General features: G+C 42.8%; 2 protein-coding genes across 3 annotated transcripts in view; both read right to left on the bottom strand.

The window, feature by feature from the left end:
* ATP2C2 (ATPase secretory pathway Ca2+ transporting 2) overlaps positions 1 to 14276 on the bottom strand; it is a 31948-nt gene extending 17672 nt beyond the window's left edge. Inside the window, exons 1-11 of one of the 2 annotated variants that reach the window (XM_026713920.2) lie at positions 13692 to 14276; positions 7029 to 7139; positions 5860 to 5976; positions 5222 to 5311; positions 4862 to 4897; positions 4705 to 4766; positions 3912 to 4020; positions 3274 to 3423; positions 1928 to 1996; positions 985 to 1060; positions 642 to 708 (exon numbers count right to left, since the gene is read on the bottom strand). In XM_026713920.2, the coding sequence (XP_026569705.1) occupies positions 642 to 708; positions 985 to 1060; positions 1928 to 1996; positions 3274 to 3423; positions 3912 to 4020; positions 4705 to 4766; positions 4862 to 4897; positions 5222 to 5311; positions 5860 to 5976; positions 7029 to 7139; positions 13692 to 13796 (992 nt within the window). In that variant the 5' untranslated portion in view covers positions 13797 to 14276. The remainder of the gene's footprint in view (positions 1 to 641; positions 709 to 984; positions 1061 to 1927; positions 1997 to 3273; positions 3424 to 3911; positions 4021 to 4704; positions 4767 to 4861; positions 4898 to 5221; positions 5312 to 5859; positions 5977 to 7028; positions 7140 to 13691) is intronic. The other variant, XM_087940717.1, reaches the window with a different exon arrangement.
* Positions 14277 to 16068: 1792 nt separating this feature from the next.
* On the bottom strand, positions 16069 to 24982 carry WFDC1 (WAP four-disulfide core domain 1). Its single transcript, XM_087940719.1, has 6 exons — positions 24692 to 24982; positions 20410 to 20605; positions 19772 to 19843; positions 19534 to 19674; positions 18961 to 19002; positions 16069 to 17813 (listed from the first exon to the last, which is right to left on the bottom strand). The coding sequence occupies exons 1-6, from the start codon at positions 24836 to 24838 to the stop codon at positions 17755 to 17757; spliced, it is 657 nt and encodes a 218-aa protein (XP_087796845.1). The 5' UTR covers positions 24839 to 24982; the 3' UTR covers positions 16069 to 17754.
* Between the last annotated feature and the right edge of the window lie 676 nt (positions 24983 to 25658).

Here is a 25658-nt window from a genome sequence, read left to right as displayed (position 1 = left end):
CCAAGTCATCATTCACATTGTCCAATAGAGGTGCTGGCTGGTTGCTTGGTTACTTCGCTTCTCCTCTCCCAGCCACCTGTTGGAATGACCTTGGTTCCCACAGGAAAACTTTTTGTTTTGACTGCAAAACCTCAGCTAATTATTCCCCCCTCCCTGTCCCCTCTTTAGCCTTGTGGCAATCTTGAAGCCACAAAGATGGCTTCAGCTGGGTCTTGACATCTAGGGTATTGGGAATTGTCATGCAACATATTCAGAGGAAGCCAGATAGAAGAAATCTATTGTAATTTATCAAAGATGAGAAGACTTCTAAGAACATCTGTTCTCTGCATTGGTTTTAAAATTGAGGCTGGCTGGACAGCACTGGAATTCTTTCACTGGGCAGGAAGTCCACTAGATATGTTCCTTTTTGACTCTATGAGAAAATTTGCATATCATACTGATTCATAAGGTGGTATGTCTGGCTTTGGCCTCGCATGAGGAGTGATCCCAACCATTATGGGTTATCTAAAGTCAGAATCAAGTCATTATGATTTTTTTAACCAATTATAGTTCAACAAACCAAGTCTAAGCAAGTCAACTCAACTCCTTTGATAGTTCAACATGCTATGCCTACATGCGGAAGAAATCTCCCTCAAACTTACCTCACTCCAATGGTGAACATGTCAAGGAGATGTTTCCCTTGCAGCCAGCCAATCAGCATAAGTAAACCTTGAAAAACATAAGATAAAGGTAAAGGTTCCCCTCGCACATCCATGCTAGTTGTTTCCAGCTCTGTTTCCAGCGTTTCTTGTTGACCACTATTTCTCTACCTCAGTAACTTAAAAGATGTGTAGACTTCAACTCTCAGAATTCCCCAGCCAACCATGTTGAAGTCTACACATCTTCTAGTTGATGAGGTTAAGAAACACTAATGAGGACAGTGGAAAACTGAACCATATAGTCTTTGGTCTCCAAAGTTTTTTGGGGAAAAAAAGTAAAACTCACCAATGATCCCAAAGGAAGCAATAGTAAGTTGTTTTCCCAATTTATCCATGTTTCTCTGCAGAGGTGTCTTTGGAGTCTTGATGCATCAGACCAGAAGGAAAGAAGAAATGGAGGGAGAAGGGCAAAAGACATGAAAGAAATCTATCAAACTGATTGGCCACACAATAACAATTATCACAGCATTTGCACTGGCTACCGCTCTGCTTCCAAGCATGACTCAAAGTGATATTTGTCATCTCTAAAGTCTTCCCTGGCTCAGTGTAGAAGGAATATCTTGAAGAACCAGGAGGAAGAGCTGCTCCCACGTCAAATGGTCTGATAAGAAGGGTTTAAATTGGGGCAACTTGAGAATGCCCCTCCTTAGTTTACATAAAGATAAAGGAGGTGAAGGGTACCAATAGAAAATAATATTTATAGCTTTTGGTTGAATTGTGGTGTCCTTGGTGCTCTCTGAGTTTGGTTGTTTCCTTGTAGATATTTCTTTACTCAACTAGGTAACACCATCAGTGCTCAGGAAGCACATTCAGAGTTGTAAGATTCTGTTATTATAGCTATAGGTAGACCTGACCTGTATGGCCATCAAGGACAAACAGCTTAAGTTGTACCTGAAATTCTAGATCCCACAGAAATCGAATGATATGTTGTCATGGCCAAACACTGATCAATAAATGGCTCACTCTATCTACCCTGAATCTTTGCAAGCTCTACTTGGGGTTGTGGCTAAACTGTAGCAGATTTACACCAAGTTGCTGCAGCTTCCTTTTATGTTTTGTCATGTGTTGTTACTAACTGTGTCAACACCTTTCTCCCAACTTGGTCATGGAGTGGCATCTGATGTCTAATACACAGGACCAATTAAGGCAAGTTCTCAAAGGAACATCTGGTTTTGGTTTTGAGTTTTGAGAATGACGTGTTCAAAGTCCATTTCTCTGCATTTTCTTACCTCTTCCTCCTGCATCATTTTGAAGACTTCCCCAAACTGTGAGTTTTCACCGGTTCCAATAACAATGCCCTGCAGAATAAAAAGAAGTTAGAAAATATACCCAAAGCTGACTTTTTGCTTATGTTTTGAAATTCACAATCCAAAGTTTCAGACTTTTCTGAAATAATGTAGGGAAATTCTTAAACCCTAATCCCTCCAGTCCCTTGTATACTTCTAAAATATTTGGGGGACAACTATGTAAGTTCTGCAACAACTATAAATGCAACTTTAAGGTCTTTTTACTGTGCTAAAACCTTTAGATCAGGACTTCTGAACTGGGAAAGGTACCTGTCACTTTTTTATTTCCAAATTAAATATTCTTCTCTCTCCAAGCTGGACAGATATTCTGCTTACACCTCTTCCTGCACAATTGGCTCTTGTGGAGAGACAGAAGTTGTTTTTCTATTTCAGAAACTACCACCATGCAACTCCAATGGTTCACCACCTGGGAGAGCTATCCACCAGCTCAACATCTACTGGAAAATGTCACAGAGGGGTCCATTTCTAGTGAATTCAATCTCTTCTAGTTCTATAGATTTAGTTCTGGCTGATTTAGTCAGGCTTTGTTATGAGAATGAAGAAAACCCATCTCTTCGTCATGTGTAGGTCCTTCAGCTGATAGAAGGATGAATCAGAAAGGAAGGGATCAAGCCCAGAGTATGAAATCCACACAGCATCCCCAACAGACAGCCATTTTGGAGGGTTCTCTCAGGACCTGGCAAAGCTGGAGCTATCCTTTGTCCAAAGCGTCCAGAAACAGGTCCATGGTCTTAAAGCCAGAAATGATTATGTTCCCCTTCAGAGCAGCAAAGAGCTCAGAAACCAGAGACAAGTGAAAGATCAACGTTCCCAACAGCAAGAGGGAGCCCAGCCATGTTGGAGAAGAATGATTGCAATGAACAAACACTCAACTTGTATTACAGCCCTCTTGGTTCAAGATAGGAAGAATTGATTTGGATCGCAGAGCCTTCAAAGAGAGGTCATCACTCCCACCTCTCAAAAGCTAGGTGGTGAGGCTAGGATTGAGGTCCACAGCAGTGGTGGGTATTCAGCAGGTTCTGACCAGTTCTGGAGAACCGGTAGCAGAAATTTTGAGTAGTTTGGAGAACTGAAAAATCCCACCTCTGACTGGAGATTTTACAGTATCCTTCCCCTGCCATGCCCACCAAGCCACACCCACAGAACCGGTAGTAAAAAAAAATTGAATCCCACCACTGGTCCACAGTGAAGATTTCAAACAACTGCTAGCACAAAATTAAAACACACTCCAACTCTCTTTGTTAGGTGACATCTGGAAAACCACTCACTTTAGCCTTGCCATATCTCACAAGAGTTCCCATGAAGACCACGTTGGTGAGAGTCATTATGTCTCCTGAAGTTGCTAAGATGCCATCATTTTTACTACAAGGTTCCACTTCACCAGTCAAACTGGACTCATCCACCAGGAGATCTATCACCTTCAAAGAAAATCAGGATGAGCGCGTTTGATCACAGCATCATTTGAGTCCACACTGCTATTTCCTTTTCACTTGCTCATGAGATGGGTGACTACAGAAATTAGCTGAATCAACAAATGAACTTGCATGCAGGGGATCTTCAAACTACAACCACATTTGAGATGAGATTTTCCATGTCCAAGCAAGGTAGTTATGGAATGAGTTGCACCCACTACAATTGAGCCTCTTCTCCCTGAAGCTCATTTCCTTGGTCATGATGTTCTACATCTCCAGCCCCAGAAAAATATTGAAGTCTGGACTGTGAAAACATTTTTCAAACACACAGACCTGAGAGGTTTGCATGGACTTTCTCGATTCACCTACTCTTAGTGGTTTGGAATCATAACAACCAATAACATGGGAGTATCTATGGAATTTCACTTCAGATTGTCTCATGTGACCACATGCATAAGGGATATTCAGAGCCTTGCGTGTCCCTCAAGTATTACCTCTGTGAGTCTTATGTCTGCAGGAATACGATCTCCGATGGAAAGGTAGACAACGTCTCCTGGCACAAGCTCCCGAGCGAGAAGGTGTTGCCTTTTTCCTTCTCTCAGGCTGGATTTTCAGAGAGGCAAAGAAGAAATACCAGGTGTTAGCAGAGCACATCCGTGAACGGGTTGTGAATGAAGATAGGAAGGAAAAAAAAGAAGAAACTCTTTAGACACGGACAATTTGGCTGGGAATCTATTGGGTGGAATTCAACTTTATAGGGTTGCGGCCAAACAAATTGTTATCCTACCTCCAGGGTCTGCTTAGATGTGGATGGGACAAAAAAAGGAAGCCATCCAAGCATGTATGGACTTTGAAAGAGTAATAGGCCAAGCTCGGATTGGACCAAAGTGTTAAACTTTCAAACGTACTAGCAAAGTTGGAAGTTGTTCTTCCTTGAACTCAACACAGAAATGGGCATCCATCCCAGAACTGATAATTAAGGCTGTAAGCAGCATACAGATCAGATAAATAAATCACCAATATTGATAAGAAAGTAGGAGTTTTTTTCATCATCATTCACATTCATCCAGCAAAAAGTATGATCCATGGTTAAGAAGTCGGAGCAGCTGATCATCTGAGTACAAGAAGCTCTGATGCTGATAGTTCCTTGAGCAGAATTCAGAAGTTGCCTGGATTTTGGCTGCAAAGATGGTAGCCAGAAGACCTTCAAAGCAGAAAGGAAGAGAGGAAGAAGCCGGACATGCCCCCACTGCAAGGATTGAGACATTTTCCAAGGATCCTGCTTACCAGTTGCACTCTGGTGGAACTAACTTGTTAAGTTCTTCCAGTGATTTTTCAGAGCGATACTCCTGCAGGAAAAGAAGTGCAATTAATGTGACTTCACTGATGGCTGCTGCTACTACTACTACTACTAATAATAATCCAATGTGGAAAATCATCATACCTGGACAAAAGCTACTGTGACAACAATAACGACAGCCTAATGGGGAAGAAAAGATGAAGTTGGTAGATAAACCAGACACATGTTTAATGCCAGTAAACAATTCAGGCAAATCCCATCTCAACTATCTGGATATAATAATTAACTGCAGTTCTTTTTAAAAGACGCAAACATTCTCAATTGTTTTCCCCTCACGTATGTGTGGAAGTCGTTCACCCAACCCATCGAACAGAAGCAAAAGGTGGAGGGATTTTATTAGAAATCCTTAGATTTTCCTTCTTATACTTTGGCAATGTTCCCTTCTGACTGTGCTGAAGCCAAGGACTCCAAAGGTCACACTTCCATTGGAGAGAAGCCACGTACCATTGTAATACTCACGGCATCTTCGTACTCTTTAGTAATCAGACTAACCACAGCAGAAGCCAGGAGCAAAAGGATCAGAGGGTTCTTAAACTACAATGAAAGAAAGAGGTGTTGATGACAGCCGTTCTTGTGTTCTTTGCTTAACGGTTTATTCTACTTTAGATGTGTTATGTGAAGACCCATCTCTCTGGAGAATGCTATAATGCTGGGAAAGGTAGAAGGAAAGAGGATAAGAGGACAACCACCAGAAAGATAGAAGAACTTAGTTCCAGGGGTTAGGGGTGCATCATTGTAAGAGCTGAAGGACCAGCTTAGGGATAGGTCATCTCAGAGAAGATCTATTTATCTGGTCACTGGGAGTCAACAAAGACTTGATGGCCCCTCATCAACTAATCAATAGTGGGATTAAATGTTGCTACACTTCACACCCAGAATTCATTGCAAGAGATCCAGGTCTCTGCACCAACTGCAGAAGTTCTCCAGCCACCTTAGCCACAGATTTCTCTTGAGCTTCTGGACTTTTCTCTCTTATCTTACTGTCCATCACTATAATCCCATTTCAGCCTTAGGAGGAATATTGTGTTAACACCGTTTTGCCACCACAAAGCACACCTTTTTCTGCTGCTAAAATGTGCTACCTGGTCAAGGTATTTCTTCCACACTGGTTCAGTATTATCTGCCACAAGTTCATTCCAACCATGCTTGACTCTGCGGTGCAGCACTGAGAATTCTGAAAGTCCTCTGTCTAAGTCAACCTGGAGGAGACACCAAGGAGCAAAAGAGTAGGGTCAAGACTTTGGGGCAAAATTGGCACAGCGCAATGGAGCTAAACATCTCTGTCAGCAAACAAGCTAACTTTGATCAGACAGTTACCCTTTTTTGGCATTTGGGTTTCCTAGGGCTTGGCTCCACCATCATTAACTTCTAGAAGAGTGTTGCTCAACCTTGGCTGGATGAGGAATTCTGGGAGTTGAAGTTCAATTCTGGGAGTTGAAGATGAAGTCTATCTTAATGGCGACAAAGTTGAGAAACACTGATCTTCTAGAAGAACTTTTCAAGGTGATGAGGGTTGCAAAGCACATAACATCCTAGGCAAGAGGCCTTCTTCTTCCACCTCATTGAAGGCAGGAGAGAGAAGTAAATGGAGATCTGATCTGTTAGTCTCCTAAGATAATTCTGGTTGGGGCCAATGTGTGTCTCTTTATTCAAACACTTGAACCGAGATGGCCTAGATAAACCACTTGACCAGCTTGCAAGCTGAGACAGAGGTTTTGTGTGTCTGTGTGTGTGTAAAATGAGATTTGAAATATCACCTTTGCTATTTGCCTCATAAATTCAAAAGAAAAAGGAGTGCAGTTAATTAAAACTGTTTTTCATTTTCCACCGTGATAAAAGGGAAAGAGGCAGTGAATCAAAATGTTGGCTTCTCAAATTCTTGGACACCCTTTTAATGTTGTGTTAACTGATTAAGGGGAAAAAGATCACAATTTGTGTTCATTCCTAAACTTCCTTATTCATAGAGAACTCACACCTGCTTAAATCTTTGCAAAGAGATTGTTTTTTTTTTTTTTATGCAGAGAAAACATTGTGGCTGGGGAAAAGAAAATAATTATCTCTCAGCTCTCTTTGTCTGACATTCTTCATCTGAATGGTTTAAAGCTGGTTAGCAAACATTCCTTCACTTTATAAAAAGCTTTTCAGATAGACAATGTTTACCTTATTCTCAAGAGATTTTTAAGCAATGGATGGTTATCCTTCCAAAGGCATAATAACTAAAGTGTTTCTTTAAAAGTTTGGTGACACTTACCTGCAACGTTTTGGCCAGGTCTTCTACTTGACATTGGCAAGCTGTTTTGGGTGGAATGGCCTCAATTTCTTTCTCTTGATGAAATGACTTCAGTTCAGATTCATCCTCTGACTGCACCATGCAAACAATACATTGGGGAACATTATTAGCTGGTGGGTAACAGTTAAAACTCTCCTTGATCCTTGTCATAAATCACTGCTTGGGATAGAGAGAGTGCCAAGTTCCCAGTTTCACCCACCAACGCCAATTCTTTGTCTCTACTAGCAAACATCAAATGAACTTTGACGAAGATGAAGGCGTTATTGTTTCCCTCTCTTGTTCGGGGGTGGGTGGGGGGCGGCCTTTCAAACCCACTCAGCAGAATTATGGGTCTTTCCTTCTGATCTGTTTTGGTTAATTCACCCATCACAAATTTACACTCAGCTTTACAAGAAGCTAGGTGGCTCAGTGACTAAGAGGCTGAGCTTGTCGATCAGAAAGGTCGGCAGTTCGACGGTTCGACTCCCTAGCTCAGTGTCATGGAGTGAGCTCCCGTTACTTGTCCCAGCTTCTGCCAACCTAGCGGTTCGAAAGCACGTACAAAAAAAATGCAAGTAGAAAAATAGGGACCCCCTTTGGTGGGAAGGGAACAGCGTTCTGTGCGCCTTTGGCGTTTAGCCATGCCGGCCGCATAACCACGGAGACGTCTTTGGACAGCGCTGGCTCTTGGGAGCCAGAGATGAGCACCGCCCCCTAGAGCCGGAAACAACTAGTACATATGTGTGAGGGGAACCTTTACCTTTTACAAGAATCTGTCCTGGAGGCCATCAGGCAGATGCTACTCCTGATGAGCACAGAGGGGAAATGATGATGAAGGAAAGGCTTAGCCTTAGTATGATGGATGAGGTCTCCACATCTCCACATTTTAGGAAGGGGTGACCCATGATTCATTTTCAATTCTGTTGGCTTTCTCTGAATTTATTTGGGGTTCATTGCTTTTCCTAGGGTCCAGTTTAGGAACAGCACACTGCGTTTAACCAGGTTAGCGCATGAATACACTTTCCCACTTTGAACGCCTACACTGAAATGTTAACAAAAGGCTCTGCGTTCAACCAAGGCGCCCATCCCTTCAACCCTAACCAAATGCTTTGAGAATGGAGCTGCTAGGTTTGTAACAGCCCCTATAAAGTGCCCTTTGCCAACTCAGTGTTTAAGACAGCAAGAAAACACACTTCCGTTTTGGGAAATTGTGTGTCCCTGTTTCCTTGGGAAAGAATTTCTGGAGTTCAGAAAAAAAAAATTAAAAAAAAAAGACTTGTGGACTTTAACTCCCAGAATTCCCCTGCTGGCTATGTTGGTGGGGGAATTCTGGGAGTTGAAGTTCCACCTAGATCTTCAAACAGATTTATATCATCCAGAGCAGAACTCTCCAAACTTTGCTGCTTTGGGACTTGTGGACTTCAACTCCCAGAGGAGTTGAAGTCCACACATCTTCGAGCCTGCTAGTGGGGAATTCTGGGAGTTGGAAGTCCACCATCACAAAGCCGCCAAGGTGGAGAAATAGGATCCACTGGGCTCTAGCTAGGTAGTTTCTGAATATGTGGAATTTCTTTGTTCATGGTAATTAATACCCCTGGCCAACAGTTTCATAAGCCCTGGCTTCTGAAAATGAGCAGTCTGATTGTTTGCTTTGGTTGCTAAGGTTTTTTTTCTCTCCCTTCCTTCTTTTGCTCTTTTGATTAAGTTCATCGTGACTTCAAGTTTAGGAACTAAAGTAAACATGGCCCTTAAATCTCTGGGAAGCAGATAAATGCTTTTTTTTTGTTAACAGAAGCAATCCAAAATGGACACAGAGCTGCAATGCACCAGGAAATCTAAAGGAAAGACTTTTGTGTTTGCATTTGTTTCGTGGTGCCAAGGTTTCCTTTTGACAAACTTTGCCCTTGGCGAGCTAAATAAATAAAACAGGCAAGTTGTCTCTCACCAGTTGGTGTGGTGGGGGGGGGGAGGGGACGGGGGGGAGGAAATAGAATTATTAATTTAATGAAGACACCGAAGAGGGTTGGGGAAGGTTAAACATGCTTTTCTATGAGTCAGATTTGCAAGGATTAGGTTTAACACGTATGCACAGACATCAGAATCAAAGGCTTTTGGTACAGTTCTGGCCACTTTTAAGACTTGGGCGCATACACTTTCAGAATTCCCCAGCCAATATGGAATTCTGGGTGTTGAAGTCCACAAGTTTTAAAGGGACCAAGGTTGGACACCCTTGAATTTTACAGCTTTTCTCAGTTCAAATAAACCTGGTTTATAGACTTCCTGGGTAGGATGGGAATCTTATAAACATTTGAGCAATATAAACTTAGAAGCCAGCGGGGACCCAGATAAAACTTCCTGTTCGGGAAAATTTTATATCTTATGTCATGGGTGTATTTCTCCCTGCTCTTATCTTGAGTGCTAATCATACAATATTTGTTGGTATATGTCACAAAATTAAATCAGGAAATGGAAATCTTTCTGGGAAAGCCGTTTAAATATTCCAAGAAGGAAACCGAAAAAGCAGTATGGAAAATATCACATCATAATTAGGCACACATCCAATGTTTACTATTGCAAATACCTATACACTTTCAAGCCAGACAGAGTCTACCATGGGTTAGCAACTTCATAAGACTAAAAGCCCAAATGTCTTGGACAAGTTGAACTCATTCAGATGGGGAGACAATTGGTCCCGAACTGGACAATGTTTGGGATACGAGATGAAACCCAACTCAAAGTTTCACAAGTTCTGAATGAGAGCTACAACCACGGGATGGTCCAGGCCAGGTTTCAATCTTCGTTTTTGTCCTATTTCCACAGGTGAACCTCTTTGAGGCCTAGAAGTTAGTTTCTTGGATGGGAGCAAATGTTTGCTAAAATGAATGAATAAATTCAATCGCTCAGGGTGTGGTGCACAGGGCGTGGTTAAAAAAAAATAGCCAAGATAGAGAGCTTCTTACCTGCCATCTGGCTATTTTTGCAACCCTTCTGCAGAACAAGACATTAGCAAACCGTTTCTATAGCACGGCCAAGAACATGGATGTAGTCATGTAAGCACTAGAATTTGAATACTTCAATCCTTGACTTACAACAGTTTAGTGATCGTTCAAAGTTACAACGGCACTGGAAAAAAAAAGTGGCTTATGACCATTTTTCACACTGACAACCGTTGCAGCATTCTCATGGTCAAAATTCAGACATTTGGCAACTGACTCGTATTTATGCCGGTTGCAACATCCTGGGATTACGTGATCCCTTTTGCGACCTGCTGATAAGCACAGTGTCAGCTTTGGAAGCCGTATTATAAGGTGACCAACCATCCTCCTTTAGGGAGGGCAGTCCTCCTTTTGTAAGTTTTGTCCTCTCTCGAAAAGTGTCCGCCCGCGTGTCCTCCTTTTGGATATTTGAAGACTAATCTGTAAATCTCCATATTTGATCGATGCCAATCCGATCTGTTGTGTGTAATGTGACGTATTTGCATTTGACATGCCAATTCGTCTGGTTCGGTACAGTGCGGCGAGACACGATTATGAGATGCATGCGCTCCACACAGGAGAATTGTTTTGAGAGAGTGTGCCGTGTGCAAGAGTGCATCGTGTGCAAGTGGCTTCGGTTTTTTTCCTTCAATTTATTTGTGTCCTCCTGCTCATCCTAAAAACGTTGGTCACCTTACCTATTAGCAACAGATGCTTTCACATGGCCACCTTCTTGAGCCTGGGAAGATGGGAGGAGGGGACTTTTTTGGAGAGCCTGTGGTTAGACATAATAGCATTCTCCTGCTAAGTCAAGGTCATGTTATTTCTGCACCTGGGTGAGGGGACGTCTCAAGTTGGGACAGATGGTGATTGGGGCGTGCGATGCCATGAAAGGTGCAGGGGGTGGATTTGTAATATTTTACTTATTGAGGGGAAACGCGGAGCTTTCAGATTCAGGGTTTCCCAGATGTGCCAGTTTATTACTCTAATAAAAGGAACCTTTGAGAAGAGGTCTGACTCCGAGTTATTGGTTGGACTTGGGGCTTTCTGGAACGCTGACACAAAGTCAATGGGGAAGCCGGATTCACTTCCCAGCCACGTTACTAACTGAACAACTGCAGGGATTGCCTTGACAGGTGTGGCCAACAAGGCTGTAAAATGGGGCATAGCTGGCTTAACAAGTGTCTTGCTTAGCAAGAGAAATATTGGGCTCCGTTTTTGGTCGTAAGTCAAGGACTACTTGTATTATCTTTGAGCAAACTTCTCTTCTGTTTTCTGGCACTCAGAGGCAAAAATTAGAAAGAAAGAAAAAGAACAGTTTCCTTTCCTGGTTAGTTACTATGAATTAACATACATTCCAACAAATGTAGATATTTGCTGAGAAACCCAGCATTGCAGCTAAAGAGATGCATTCAGCTCCTTGCTCTAAAAAAAAAAGAAGGAAGCTTATTAAAGTCCTACACTTAGGCAAGAAAAACCCAAAGGACACACATAGACTGGGTGAAAGCAAGCTCAATAGCAGAAACTGTGAGACGGATCTTGGAGTCTTAGTGGAGAACCAGCTAAGTAGGAGCCAGCCGTGTGCAGCAGCAGCCAAAAAAGCTAACGCAATCCTAAGTTGCCTTAACAGAGGGATACAATCGAGATCAAGGGAGGTAGTAATATCACTCTATGAAGCCTTAGTAAAGCCACACTTAGAGTACTGCAGCCAGTTTTGGTCACCACAGTATAAAAAAGATTTTGAGACTCTAGAAAGAGTGCAGAGAAGAGCAACCCAGATGATGAGGAGACTGGAGACTAAAACATACGATGAACAGTTGCAGGAACTGGGCCTGGCTAGTCTAGTGAAGAGAAGGACCAGGGGAGACAGGATAGCGGTCTTCCAATATTTGAGGCACTGCCACAGAGAGGAAGGGGGTCAAGCTATTCTCCAAAGCACCTGAAGGCCAGACAAGGAATAATGGATGGAAACTGAACAAGGACAGATTTAACCTAGAAATAAGGAGAAACTTTCTGAGAGTGAGAACCATCAACCCATGGAACAGAAGTTGCCCTCGGAAGTTGTGGAAGCTTCGTCACTTGAGACTTTTAAGAAGAGATTGGACTGACATCTGTCAGAAATCGTGTAGAGCCTCCTACAAGATCCCTTCCAACTCTGATTATCTGTTTTCTGTTACCTTTTGTAATTTTCCAGGGGTAGTGATTACTTTATGGACTCATTTTTTCAACGGTAATTTGTCCTTCCGTTGCTTTATTTCTTGGAAATATTTAGCACAAGGAAGGGTGAGGAGAACATTTTCTTAAAGGGGCCCAAATTTAAACTGCAACGATTTCCTCTATTCCCTGATTTCATTGCATCTTATTTCCTGCTGGTTATTTCAGGCCCCAAAGGGGAAGGAAAAGAGGCTCCATTTATTTCTCAGACCGCTTTAAAAAAAAAAACCTGTCAAATTTCATTCCTTAGGTATTGAATAGCTAAATAAACATATAACCAGCCCGAAACTTTCCTGTCTTTTTAATGGCTTTTGAAATAGCCTGTGATGCTAAAAGTATCCGCTGTAACTATTTTATCAGGATAGCAATCAGGTACAACGAAAGATTAAGCACTTTTAAGAGGTTTTTTTTTTTCTGTAACAGAAATGTTTGCGTTGAGTTTTACTAGCATACTTTCATGCAGAGGCTGTGCCCGTAAATCTTATCGGAACAGAACAAGCTGGCAAAGGAAAATTTGGTGAGAAAATACACAGGCAGTTTTAGTTCCCTCATTTGGGTTCTCAAGAATTCTCATTTGGGTACGTGAAACAGTTCTTGGAGTCTCACAGGATCGTGAACTGGGACAACGGGTGATCCGTAGGTTCTGGTTCAAAGTGTAATGGGGAACCACCATTGGTTTAGGGGTAGTACTAATGTGTCAACTCAGCCACCATGTTTTGCTACACCAGAATGTGGGCTTGAGGGAGCTACGCGAACCCAGCAACGGAAGGGAGGAGGAAGTTTAAGAGTAGCGAAGGGCAGAAGGTCAACCTTTTTAGTTGAGACTCATGTTGAACGTTCATCCTTCTTCCACCAGCCATGGCGGGGGAAGAACGTTCCTGGGGCATTCCTTGCATTGACATCGAAAGAACGCTCCAAGAGAATCCACCGCAGGTCTAACGAGGACTGCGCAAATGTCATTAGAACGATAAAAACTCCTTTTTACGGGACGTTGGGGGCGAAAACAAGGAAAGTCACTCTAAAAGTAACCAGCTAATTAAGGTAGGTGGAACAGCCAAACAGTAACACTTTTGTGCGGCTCTCAAACCTTGTAGCCAGTGACAAATTCACACGCAGGTCTGAGTGCCTCCCTCTTTTCAAGACCCACAGTTCCCTTTCTCTCTCCCTGGAGTCCCAAAGATACTTCTTCAGAAGGCAACTGGATTTTCTTGGGTTTCCCTCCCCCTCTTTTCCACCCCCCACTATCCTGTCAGACCTGAAAGAAGCTTTTTGGATGAGAAAAGAAAAAAAGAAAAAATAAGGAAGTCTAGCTGCCTCTTGAAAAAGCACCTTTGGGACAACCTGGAGGACGGAGAATTTCTGCAGTCTCTTCCTGGAGGTTAAGGAAAGTGATCCCCAAGACAAGCCCCGATGGTCAGTCCCAACCCAACATTCCCTCCATAGCAAACCTCCTGACCTGGTCTCCTTGCTCCTTGCTGCCCAGGGACTGGTATTTCCGACCCAGATGGAGGAAGGAGGACCCATCCTGGAAGAACTTGGCAAAGCAGTGCTTGGCTCCCATCTTGGTGGGCAGGATGGGGGCAGGAACAGGTCAGAGGGGGAAGCACGCAGCTCAAGGCAAAGCTGCCGCAGCTACAGCGTCTGCTGCAAATTCCCTTATTTTATTTTTTTTCTCCCCTGGCTGAAAGGCTCACATACCCTCCTAAGCTCAGGAGGCGCATGGGAAGGTGATACGGGAGTGTTACCTGATACCGACAGACGGCAAATGCCCCGCCTGCCACTTGCAACAAGTGCCTGGGAGGGGCCAGATTCTTGCTCAGAATAGCTGAGCTGACCTACCTGGACAGGTCTGGTCTGCGGAGGCTCAGCCTTCCTCCAAGTCCTGGGAAACTCGGCTATTATACATTTACAAGAGGATTCAAGTCCTATCTGTTGCCCCAGGTCACAATTTGGGCTGGATTCCTACTCTTTCATCACCCTAATTCTAAGCCAGTTTCTGCAACGGTCAGCTGACCGTAGGAGTTGCAGGCACAGAACTTCTGGTTGGTGTATCTCTCTCTCTCTCTCTCTCTCTCTCTCTCTGTGTGTGTGTGTGTGTGTGTGTATAAAGAGGTCTCATGTTGAGTAAGCCCAATGTAGGTTATTTTATGACCTGGGATCGGATCAATCCAGAAATGAGAAAAATCAGCATCCATATTAAGTGGGTGATTCAATCTTTATGAGTTTGTGAAGTTGCTCTTATACTTCTCATTTACTGCTTTATGGGATTAAAAAAAAAGAGAGAGAAATCTGGTAGTCCCAAAGTTGCTTTTTCAGGAGGCAACTGGACTTTCTTCTTTTTTTCCTTTTGAAGATGTTTTGCTTCTCATCTACATCCTGCCAGAGCTGAAGAAGCTTCTTGGGTGAGAAGCGAAACATCTTCAAAAGAAAAAACAAAACAAAACAGAAAGTCCAGTTGCCGCCTGAAAGTGTAGTACACAAAATTATCTGCTACAATGTCCTGCCTGTCAGTGACTACTTCAGCTTCATCCGCAACAAATACAAGAGCACACAACAGATACAAACTCAATGTAAACTGCTCCAAACTTAATTGCAGAAAGTAAGACTTTAACCACAGAGTGGTCAGTGCCTGGAATGCACTACCTGACTCTGTTGTTACATCCTCAAACCCCCCCCTCCATTCCTTTAACCTCAAACTATCCCCTATTGACCTCACCCCATTCCTAAGAGGTCTGTAAGGGGCGTGCATAAGTGCACCAACGTGCCCACCATGCCTGTCCTATTATCCCCATTTATTTGTACCCATTTCCTGTATTCTTACTCATGCTTATACTTATTATCTTGTAAGCGATTGACAAATCCAATCCAATACAAATAAATGTTCTGGAGGACTGAGAATCTCTACAGAGAAGTCTGGTAGCACTTTTTTAAAAAATTAACAAACACCATGGACAGTAGAAGCTTTCATGAGCTGTGGAAAGGACCCCACCACACTTGTGATGTTTTTGCTATTCTAAGCTGACACGATTCCTCCACAAGAACCTGCTTGAGGTGTCCACTCTTGGCTTCAAGGTGTTGGTATCAATCTTTCTAAGACTGTTTATAACTCTCAGTGATCATCTGTAGCACACCCAGAAGAAGCTTTTGGACTAAACAAACCCCAAAAGGAAGCCCATAAAGCAAGGCATTGGAGATGACAAGGCATCTAACTGCCCAATGTCTTTGGAAGCCTTGCCAAAATGAAGCACCACCTCAAAACTTCTCCTCACCTTGGAGTTTGGTGAGTTTGGGCAGGAGCTTCCCCTCTCAATTTTCTATCATTCACCCCAAAAGAAGGGGACCCCAAGTTTATAATGAAACTCTGGGAGTCACATGTGGAAGTAAACTGGCCTCTACCCATTAGTAAAAACAGCTGGGTTCAACTCTGGTAAAATTGCATGCATTTTAGAATGGCGATCTATGCCTCTGTCCCTTTGAAAGGGCTGATGCTGTTGACAACTGCTGACATTTCAGTTGCAAATTATTATGGGGTTTGTTTGTTTTTTGCAAATATTAAATAAATGTTCATAATGTTTCCAACAGTGTTGGCTGGGGAATTCTGGGAGTTGACGTTCACATGAGTTAAAGTGGCCATGTTTGAGAGGTACTGCTGTAAAAAAAGACCTTCCCCCCAAATCCAGTCTACACCGACCTACCTTTTCAGAAGAAATTCAATGACTCTGCCTTCCCTTGGTCTTTGCAGAGAAATTTCCCCTGTTAGCACGAGCAATGCGTATTTACTAGAGGTCATAATTACCCCACAGGAAGGTTGCATCGAGAGCTTTAAACAATGGTCAAACCAACTGCGCCTTTTTTTTATTTCAGCCCTCCTACAACAGACCCACTTGGGTTGATTGGCTTCCTCAATTCAAAGAACGAAAACCTGACGCCGCTTTCCTCCAAGGCGAAAAGAATATCCTTGTGTCACGGTCCATAGATCCATGTGTGAAAATTGCACGGCGGATGAATTCTTGTTGAGACGTGGAATCAAATAACTGCTTTATGGAGGTTCATCTATCCTTGAAGACAAGAATTCTCTAGTTTGTCAAAAACGGTTCCCTCACCATCCCAAGTATCTGAAATTTGAGATTTGCAAATGGTTCCTGGAGATTTTTTTTTTATTTTTTATTCATGTGCAAAGTGCATTGTCCATTTTGGGACCAATTTGTCACCTGATCCTACTGCATAACATTTCAAGTTGCTCATTCCCAAGTCTAATTTTGTATCATTTTAACCTTAGAAAAAAGTTCACCCAGATCTGCTGAAGGTTGTGGAGGAAAACATAATAATTCCATTGTTCTCCTGGCTCGCAGGGAACATCACATTTCCTGCTTGAAGAAAGACACTCTGGTCATACATAGTGCCTTCACTCCATATCCCGTGTGGGCTACACACCAAAGATCTCATTCATACAGAGGTTTTGGATGAATGATCATTATTAGTACAGATAGAATGGCTGAATTCTCCAAACCACCAAATGAAATACTCAGACTATACATTGCCATCTTGTAAAACAACACTATTCAAGTGTAGAATTATCAAAAAAGGCCAAGTGTAGAATTATCCAGAAAAGGTCATCCTGGTTTTAATAGTAGTTTTAATTTTTTTTTTTAGTGGTTTTACATTTCTGCACACTTTTATATTGGAGGACCTCTCATGGACTGTGACTGCTAACATGCTTGTGAAGAAGGCACAGAAGAGGCTGTACTTCCTGAGAATGCTTAAATCTACTTCTGTCCTACTACCGCAACACCACTGAGAGTGTCCTGACATACGGCATCCTTGCATGGTATGGGAGTAGTTCTGTAGCAGACAAAAAAGCTCTACAGAGAACCATTAAAACTGCCCAGAAGATCATTGGGCTCCAGCTATCAGTCCTGGATGACATTTTCGCCTTTCGCTGTTTGAGAAAGTTGCACAACATTCTCAGAGACTCTTCCCATCCTGCTTACAATCTTTGTGAACTTTGCCTTCTGGCAGAAGATACAGAACAATTAAAACTCGGACCACACGTTTTCTGAACAGTTTTTTATCCCAGAGCTATTATTTCACTTAACGACGAACTTAAGGACCACCATCAGTGAGCTGTTGGACAGTTTTACTTGGTCTGTTGTGTTTTTTTAGGGGGAATTTTGGTGGGTGGGGAGGTGTTTGGGGATTGTCATGTGTGTGTGCATGTTGAGTCTGGTCTCTGGGTGTGATGGGAATTTTGTTGTATGTGTATATACTGGGTATATACGTACAACGACAATAAAGAATCCAATCCAATTCAATAATGATAAGAAGACCATTCTAACCGCTTTCCCTGGCAATACGAGGCACATTAGAAAGAAATTCAAACTAGCTTGGCACCAGCAGATTAAAAATGTTTGTCCTCCTGGTTTATTCTTCCTCGGTTATGGTTACTCTTTGCCCATCCAATGTTATTGTTATTTTCCCTTTGGCATCACACAAGGCTGGTCAGAAGAATCCTCCTTGAGTTAACCCAGATGTTTCTGCGTTTGCTTCACATAACCTACCATGTTGCTGGAACTGCGCCCTGTAAAAACAACGGCAGAAAAGCAAGCAGTAAAAATAGCATACCTAAGTTAATTTTGAGAGATCTTTTTCTTAGGAAATGGTAAGATGAGCTAGCTCCTTTTCTCCCAGAAAACAATCTCACTTCCTATCGCATTTTTGTTTGGCTTCTGGTTTGCAGATCTTTTCCTATATTCTGCACGGACCAGCCTCTTCAACCCAAAGATCTCTTTCCTGTTTATTACGGTTAAGATGGAATGCGGAAGGATGAGCCTCGACTTATGCCTATAATTGGGACCCGAATTCCTGTCATAAGTTGTTGCAGTCGTAAGTTGAGCCAGATGTAATTTTACGACCGTGTTTATGACAGTCGTGAAGTGACTCCATAGTTGGCAAGCGAACACTTACAGTTGTAAGCGTGAACCCATTCTTCCAAACATGTGGCGTTTTCTGCCAAAAATTGCCGGGAAAGGTGCCAAATTGTGATCAATGTGACAGGGTGGCTGGTTGAAAATGGAAGCTGGTTGCCAAGTGCCGGACGTGTGACTGTCTGACCATGGGGGATAGGGTCATGGTCATAAATGCAAGGACCAGTTGTAAGGAAGACTTTTTTCAGCATTGTTGTAACTTTGGACATCAAATTTGGAAAGAGTTGTAAATTTAGGATCACCTACATCAGGGGTCGGCAACCTTAAGCACTCAAAGAGCCACAAAGATCCTAACAGAAGCCCCTCCCCTTCATTTCTGGAGCTGACCAAAAGTCAGTTTTCCCCACCTAGCACAGTATACTTTTTCCTCTGCCAACTGGAAGTCCAATTCCCCCACCATAGAGTGTCCTTCTAGTGTGGCATCCTTTTTCCTTTTACTGACTGGCGACAGGGAGCTGCAGCAGAGGGATGAAAGAGCCACATGCGGCTCCAGAGTCATGGGTTGCCGACTCCTGACCTACATAAACCTTTCTAGTTCTGTGTTCTTGAAATTGCTGCTCCTTCGAAGTATGATTGAATCATTAACTGCTTTTTATGAATTATCCAACACTGGACATTTTAAGAAGAATTGGACAACTATTTGTCTGAAATGATATAGGGTTTCCCTGCCTGAGCAGGGGGTTGGACTAGAAGACCTCCAAGGTCCCTTCCAACTCTCGTTGTTTTGGTGCTGAAACTTACCAAAATAGTCCTTGTAGTACTTGGGTCTTAGATTCCACCCATCTGGAGAAGGGAAAGGAAACATCAAAGCTTAAGTTTCTTCACAAACGACCATGTTGCACAGATAACAAGCATGGTGAGCATTCTTTTCTTCAAATCTCTTCAAAAAGGAAATGACAGTGTTGAGTTGTGAACCACCCAGGGGAGGTTAGCTCTGCTTTAAATTCTGAGAGAAGGTTTCACAGAGGCATTTCTGGTCTCTTCAAACCCAAGAAGGTTGGAGAACCTCAGCAGGAAACAGCGATGTTTTATTTTAGTTTTTGTATCAACTCCCAAGGGCAATTCCACACCTGGATCTATCTAAATGTTGGAATGTGGAGACAGGGCAAAAAAGGAGCTTCCTCAACTTTTTTCTACATCTTGACTCCAGTTCTTCTTCTCTTCCCACCACGTCTTCTAGGACAACTTGTAACGAACACAACCTCCCCAAGTCTGTCTTCTGCAAGACATCCTTATGAATGTGACTCTAACACATTATCTCTCAGGGCCATGACTTATGAACTCAGACGCTTCACCTTCCTACCAGTAACTCACCAGAGTTCCCACGTAGTTTGATGCACTGTCCCTGGTTGGGGATGCCTTCGGCAGCATTCCCGGGGTGAATGATGTGGCATTCGAATCCCGTTGGACAATGAAGTGGGTCATCTCCATCCTCGGTGGTACTGCATGTTTCAGCTGTGAAAAAATAAATAAATCTCAAGATCAACGAAGGTCCATCATGGCACCTTGGAAGCTATCACTGCTGTAGTTCTGCTACTGTACCTTGTAGAACCTTCTGGGCCATCCAGGAGCCAGCCATTCCCCCCCAACCAGCGAGGTTTGGGCTGAATCAGCCAGTCTAAAACTTTTTAAAGAAAAGAGACAGAATATTTCTTATTATGAAGAAGAAGGAGACTATTTGTAGTTCGGGGTTGAAATGAGGAGTCCTAGATGTTCTCTAAACTTGATTGTTTTCTTGTAGACATTTCATGACCCAAATTAGGCAACATCATCTACATCAACTAGACTAGAACTGATGATGTTAACTAGTTTGGATACGGAAACGTCTGCAATAAAGCAACCAAGTTCGGAGAGCACCAAGGAAGAAGAAGCATTTATCAAGTTGAGCAGAAGAGACTATGACCATGCCATAACCATGGTTTGATAATCCATGCCATATGAACACTTTCTGTCCCTGTACATCTCCCATCCTTTTATTAGAATCCCATAATAGCATCTTGGGAATCAACCAGGTCTATCAGCTTAAATAGATGTTTCCATTTATCTTATGATCATCCTTTTGAAGGACTTAAAAGACAACTTAAAAACTACACAACCGTTTGAGACGTTTGTTTTGGCATACAGCAACAGTTGCAGGGATGGGCCTACTCTGATCGCATCTCCAGCATGAGATATTATGGGCTGGTCTACCTGGGGGTGGAGGTACTGATTCTAAGCAGGCATAGATGCATCCATTATAGCAACAACGTTTGTGTTTCTCGCATTCAGAGTCTGACCGACAGCTGGGTACTTCGCACGCTCGTTCTGGTAAGGTCTGCGATGGTGGCGGACACCGGTCATTCTTCTGGTAGTGTGCACTATGGGGATGAAGAGAGTCCTCATAATCCTGGAAGAAAGTAGATCTTTTTACTCGACCCTCCTTCAGCATTTTCCAAACACGTCCTCCCATCCTTTTCTATTAACTGTACTACACACCTGTTCACCTTTGTAACTATACAGGTTGTTCAATGTTTTCATGAACCAAGGAATAGAAAGCTTGCAAGGAGACAATGCTTTTCTTCTGAAAGATTTTGAGAATTGTGTATAATATACCTAAATGTTCCACAAGGTGGCGCTGGTTGGCAAGGACGATTCTGCAGAGTTCTCCGTTTGAGGATGGCTCCATATGGAAATTTTCCCATCCTCACTTCTTGAGGAATGAAAAAACACCGGAATGTAATAATGATTAAATCATGTTTGCCAAAGGAGGTGATGGAAGTTTATCGATTTTTAACAATATTTGCATTTGGGAACAAATAAACATTGAGCATGATCTGCAAATTCTCACCCAACACAGGCAGAGCAAGTTGTTATATCTAAAAATAGAGCAGACGCCACACTCACTAGCACTGATGATGTTGCCTAGTTGGGTAATGAGATGTCTGCAAGCAAACCACCAGGTTCAGAGAGCACCAATCACAAAAAACATACCCCGATGATGAATTTATCTGGTGTAAATCTCTTTGAAACAAATGTGTGGTCAACAAGCCCAAAAAACCTCGAGGACCCCACAGTTCTCCTCTTCTTCCTCCTCTCCCCTGCAAACCCCATTCGCTTGCAGCACTGATAATATCACCTAGTTGGGTAATGAAACGTCTGCAAGAAAACCACCAAGGTTATAGAGCATGACCTACAAGGAGGAGGAGGAGGAGGAGGAGGAGGAGGAGGAAGAAGACTGTGAGATCTTTGGTGCTCTCTGAGTTTCTTTTCAGATAATATTCAGATAACTAGATAATGAAACAATTTGAATTGTTCCCAGATGCAAATACTGCTATCACTCCCTGCTATCACTGATGATGTTACCTAGCTGGGTCATGAAACATCAGCCAAAGGACCTCCCCGACCTCTCTTCAACTCTGAGCTCCATATAATCTCTTCTAATGATAGTCAGTCAGTTCTTACTTGTTCTCCAGCCTCTTTTGTGGCAAAAGGTCATGCTAAATTAAATCCTTTCACTGTCTCTTGTTTGCCCTCCGTCCCTGCCTTGAATGGCACCAACATCTCCAAGGTCAAGTCACTAAATGTGACTTCACAGCTTCTCCTACTTTGGCTCACATTCTCTTCTAATTAATCGGAGGCATTCTGAGTATTTTTGCCAGTTGGGGGGATACGCAGATGACATGCCACCGGGAATAAAAATCCTTTCGAAAGGATTATGGCTAATCTTTTCAGATGAGAAAGATTATATCCTACACACCCTGGACACAATCCCAGTTTAGAAGAACAGTGTATTCCTACTAGATTGGGCCATTTCTCCAAGCGATGTGAGCAGATGTTTTTAGCCAGCACATATAGGTAACATCCAAATAGCACAACATTTTCACGCTTGCCGTGATTCAACAAGCTTCCCTTGGGGTAAATTTCTTATAACTATCAGTCTCCTGGAGTGAAACACGCTGAAGAAGATTTCAGAATCGCAAGAACATTGTCAAATGTCCTTCTTTGTCCATTCTGACCTTGTTCCGTTATCTCTCCAGCTGCCTTGGACCTCTGAGATTTAATCCTTTCAGAGCCATGTTAAAATTAGGTACTGCCGTACTATTCTCATAGCAGTGGAGAAGTGACTTTCTATTAGTATATATGGAAAAGCTATCCGGGGCCCTGAGTCGGGGCCCCAAGTCTCGTTTAATGACTGCAACGATTTATTTAATGACAAAGGACAAAAGCTCATCACGGGTGTGACATTATGGTGCTTCAATTCACAATTGTATCATTTTTAACAATGAATTTTCTGGCTCCAATGAGGGGAAGACGATGCATCACTTGATTAGTCTGTGAAAGTTAATCCTAAAATCTGCCACTAGGGGTCCCTCTTTGCATATTTGCTAATATTGGAGAAACTAAAAGCAGAGGAAGAAAAACCCAGATTTGATCCAGACACCGTCAAAAGGCACCCCTGGTCTCACTCATTCGATAGAATTTCTTTTATTTATACATACAGATATTAAAACAAACTAGATTCTCCAGCAAAATTCTCTCAAATGGTCGTGGGCTCCATTCTTCCCCCTTCCACCCCCACCCCCGGCTTCTCTTTTTAAAAAAGTTTTTTATTCTTGATCATTCTCCGGGCTGCTTGTTACAAAGAGAGGAAACGGTCTTTCAAAGAAACGGTGATAAAAAAAAAAACACCTTGGCCTTTTAACCTCAAACAATTCTCCAGGCCCTTTGGGACTTCCACCTGCCCCAGAGTTGGTTTCCTCCGCCGGGAAGCCAAGTCCACCCAACATTCCACAGTTCTGGGTCGGTGCCACGGCTTCCTTTATGATTTCCCAGAATCAGGTTGGAGGGTCTTTGAGATTAGGTCTTGGGAAGATGTGGGAAGAACATCACAGAGACTTTTTTCTAAAAGGAGCCAAGTTGTATCAAGTGTGTGCTGGTCACCACGCTATAAAAAAGATGTTGAGACTCTAGAAAGAGTGCAGAGAAGAGCAACCAGGATGATGAGGGGATTGGAAACTAAAATATATGAAGAACGGTTGCAGGAACTGGGCCTGGCTAGTCTAGGGAAGAGAAGGACCAGGGGAGACAGGAGAGCATCTTCCAATATTTGAGGGGCTTTCCCAGAGAGGGAGGGAGGGGGGTCAAGCTATTTCCCAAAGCACAAGACAAGGAATCATGGGTAAAAACTGATCAAGGAGAGATTCAACCTGGAAATAAGGAGAAACTTTCTGACAGTGAGAACAATCAACCCATGGAACAGAAGTTGCCCTCGGAAGTTGTGGGAGCTTCATCACTTGAGTCTTTCAAGAAGAGTTTGGACTCCCATCTGTCAGAAATGGTGTAGGGTCTCCTGCTTGGGCAGGGGGTTGGACTAGATGACCTTCAAGTTTTGTTCCTTCCAACTCCGATTATCTGTATCAGAACACACAATGGGAGAATTTTGCCTGGAACCCCCCCCAAGAAGAGTTAGTATTTTAGGTGTCACGAAACATTTGGACGTATAGATTATTGGCTACCTCTTTGCCAATATCACTAAATTGGTTTCCGAAGAAGAATTCAGATCTATTCTGCAGTTTCAGAATCAGAATGAATGCCTACTTTAGAATAAGTTTCTCTCATTCTCTTAGGACTTATATTTGAAGAAATATGTACTGTGTTGATACATATTTAACTTCTGCAAACATTAAAACCGTCCAGAAAGCATATATAACTAAGGTTTCAGTTATTCAAGCTATCAAAACATCTACCCATAAATATAAAGCACAATAAACACACTCTAAGCCAGCGTAAATTCAGCTATAACTCACTGTGGGCAAGTAAGGAAAAGAAATAACAATTTATCACCCTAAATTACACAACTATTACTTTTTTTCCCCCAATTCACTAGGCTAAGATAATTAACAGCGCAAAGACCCCACAGTTAATTAAAAAGAGAAATGTAAAGCATCACAGCGGAGAAGTTACCTGGCTATTCCAAAATTAGGTATAAGTATATAAGGGGATAGAATAACCATATCAAACTGGCACCTTGTCCCTTTGTGGAAACAGAAGAAGCAAAATAAAAAGGGGGGGAAATGAACTTTAAGGGGGTCTTCGATTAGCAAAGCATATCCCTTTTGGCAGAGAATCGTTCTGCAGACGTGTGTCAAGCAACAAAATTCCACACAAGCCGGAAGCACTTAGGTTTTGTTAAACTCGCTGGGTTTTTAGGATTTAGCACAGAGAAAATGTACGATGAGCAAAGACTTGATGGGATGAAAACTGCAACGAAACCATGACAAAAATCTGAATTCTCTGGAGAGAAAACTGAAGGACCTGTGAATTTTCTTTCCTTCAAAGACCAACAAACCACCCTGAAGCCTAACTATAAACCCTTCATCCCATACATGTTGCCACACCTTCAGCAGAAGGTCAGACTAAGTGACCTCGGAGGATTCCTGCAATGTGCTACAGTTCTACCCTTCCCTTTTTCTTGACCGCAGCTGTTACTTACATCGTAATTCTCCACCAGCTTCAGTGGTGAAGCCTTCAGCTGCCTTCTCCAGCGCCTCTTTGCATAGTTCCAGGATGGGTAGAGTAGGAACACCAGGCATAAAGTAGTTGTAAGGAACCTGGTGCAAAAAGGCAGGTTGCTCCCCATTTCTACGTCCTCCTCCTGCTGTCTATCCCAAAAAAGCAAAAAAAATGAAAATCGCAAACCCCGTGGAGGATGAAATTTTCCTTCAGATTTTTTTTTGCAGGAGAAAAGAGAAAAGCAGAGATGGAAGTTAGCTAATCCTCCGAAGTCAAATTCTTTTCTTTCCCAGACGGTTTGTCCTTAAAAGGGTTCAAATCTGGGGCCAGAAAGGACGCGGTTGCCTTGCCAGTAAGTTCCTTGCTCCAAGTTGGACCCGTTGCTCCCGATCTTACGATTACTCCCAAGCCAGGATCTCCCCACCTCTCCCTGGCCACCCAGCGTCCCAAGGAAAGAGAGATGAAAAGATTATTTTTAGACCTTTGTCTCAACATCTGGCTCTCCTAAAACGGACCCCCAGAGAAGGAGAGCAAGAGAGAGGGGGGTGGGGGGGGGGAGGTCATTCAAATTAGGAGGGGAAGAAAGGATCGGATGTCAGCCGCTGGGAGCGGAGAAAAGGAGAAAGCTGGGAAAATAATAATAAGGATGTGATAAAAAGGTTCTCCAAGGAACAGGAAGGACATATTGGAGCAAGCAACTTTTCCAGGCAAGTCCATCACAGCTGTGAAGGGCTTTTTCTTCTTCCTAATTATCTTTTCTTTCTTTGCCTTCCTTCCTTCCTTCCTTCCTTCCTTCCTTCCTTCCTTCCTTCCTTCCTTCCTTCCTTCCTTCTTTCTTTCTTTCTTTCTTTCTTTCTTTCTTTCTTTCTTTCTTTCTTTCTTTCTTTCTTTCTTTCTTTCTTTCCTTTCTTTGTTTTTTCTTCCCTTCCTTCCTCTCTCCTTTCTCT

This window comes from Pseudonaja textilis, chromosome 11, assembly GCF_049901715.1.
Source record: "Pseudonaja textilis isolate UNSWEBS1 chromosome 11, rPseTex1.2, whole genome shotgun sequence".
Taxonomy (NCBI): Eukaryota; Metazoa; Chordata; class Lepidosauria; order Squamata; family Elapidae; genus Pseudonaja; species Pseudonaja textilis.
Note: the sequence above shows the minus strand (reverse complement) of the source record. Positions and strands in the feature narration are given on the sequence as shown.

What these genes read in the sequence shown, in the direction of transcription:
- WFDC1 (XM_087940719.1), bottom strand. Translation starts at nt 24,838, where the DNA reads ATGGGGAGCAACCTGCCTTTTTGCACCAGGTTCCTTACAACTACTTTA. An exon ending in AGCTGGTGGAGAATTACGAT is followed by an intron (nt 20,606 to 24,691) that starts GTAAGTAACAGC and finishes ACTTTCTTCCAG; the next exon opens with GATTATGAGGACTCTCTTCA. An exon ending in GTACTACAAGGACTATTTTG is followed by an intron (nt 17,814 to 18,960) that starts GTAAGTTTCAGC and finishes TTGTTTTTACAG; the next exon opens with GGCGCAGTTCCAGCAACATG.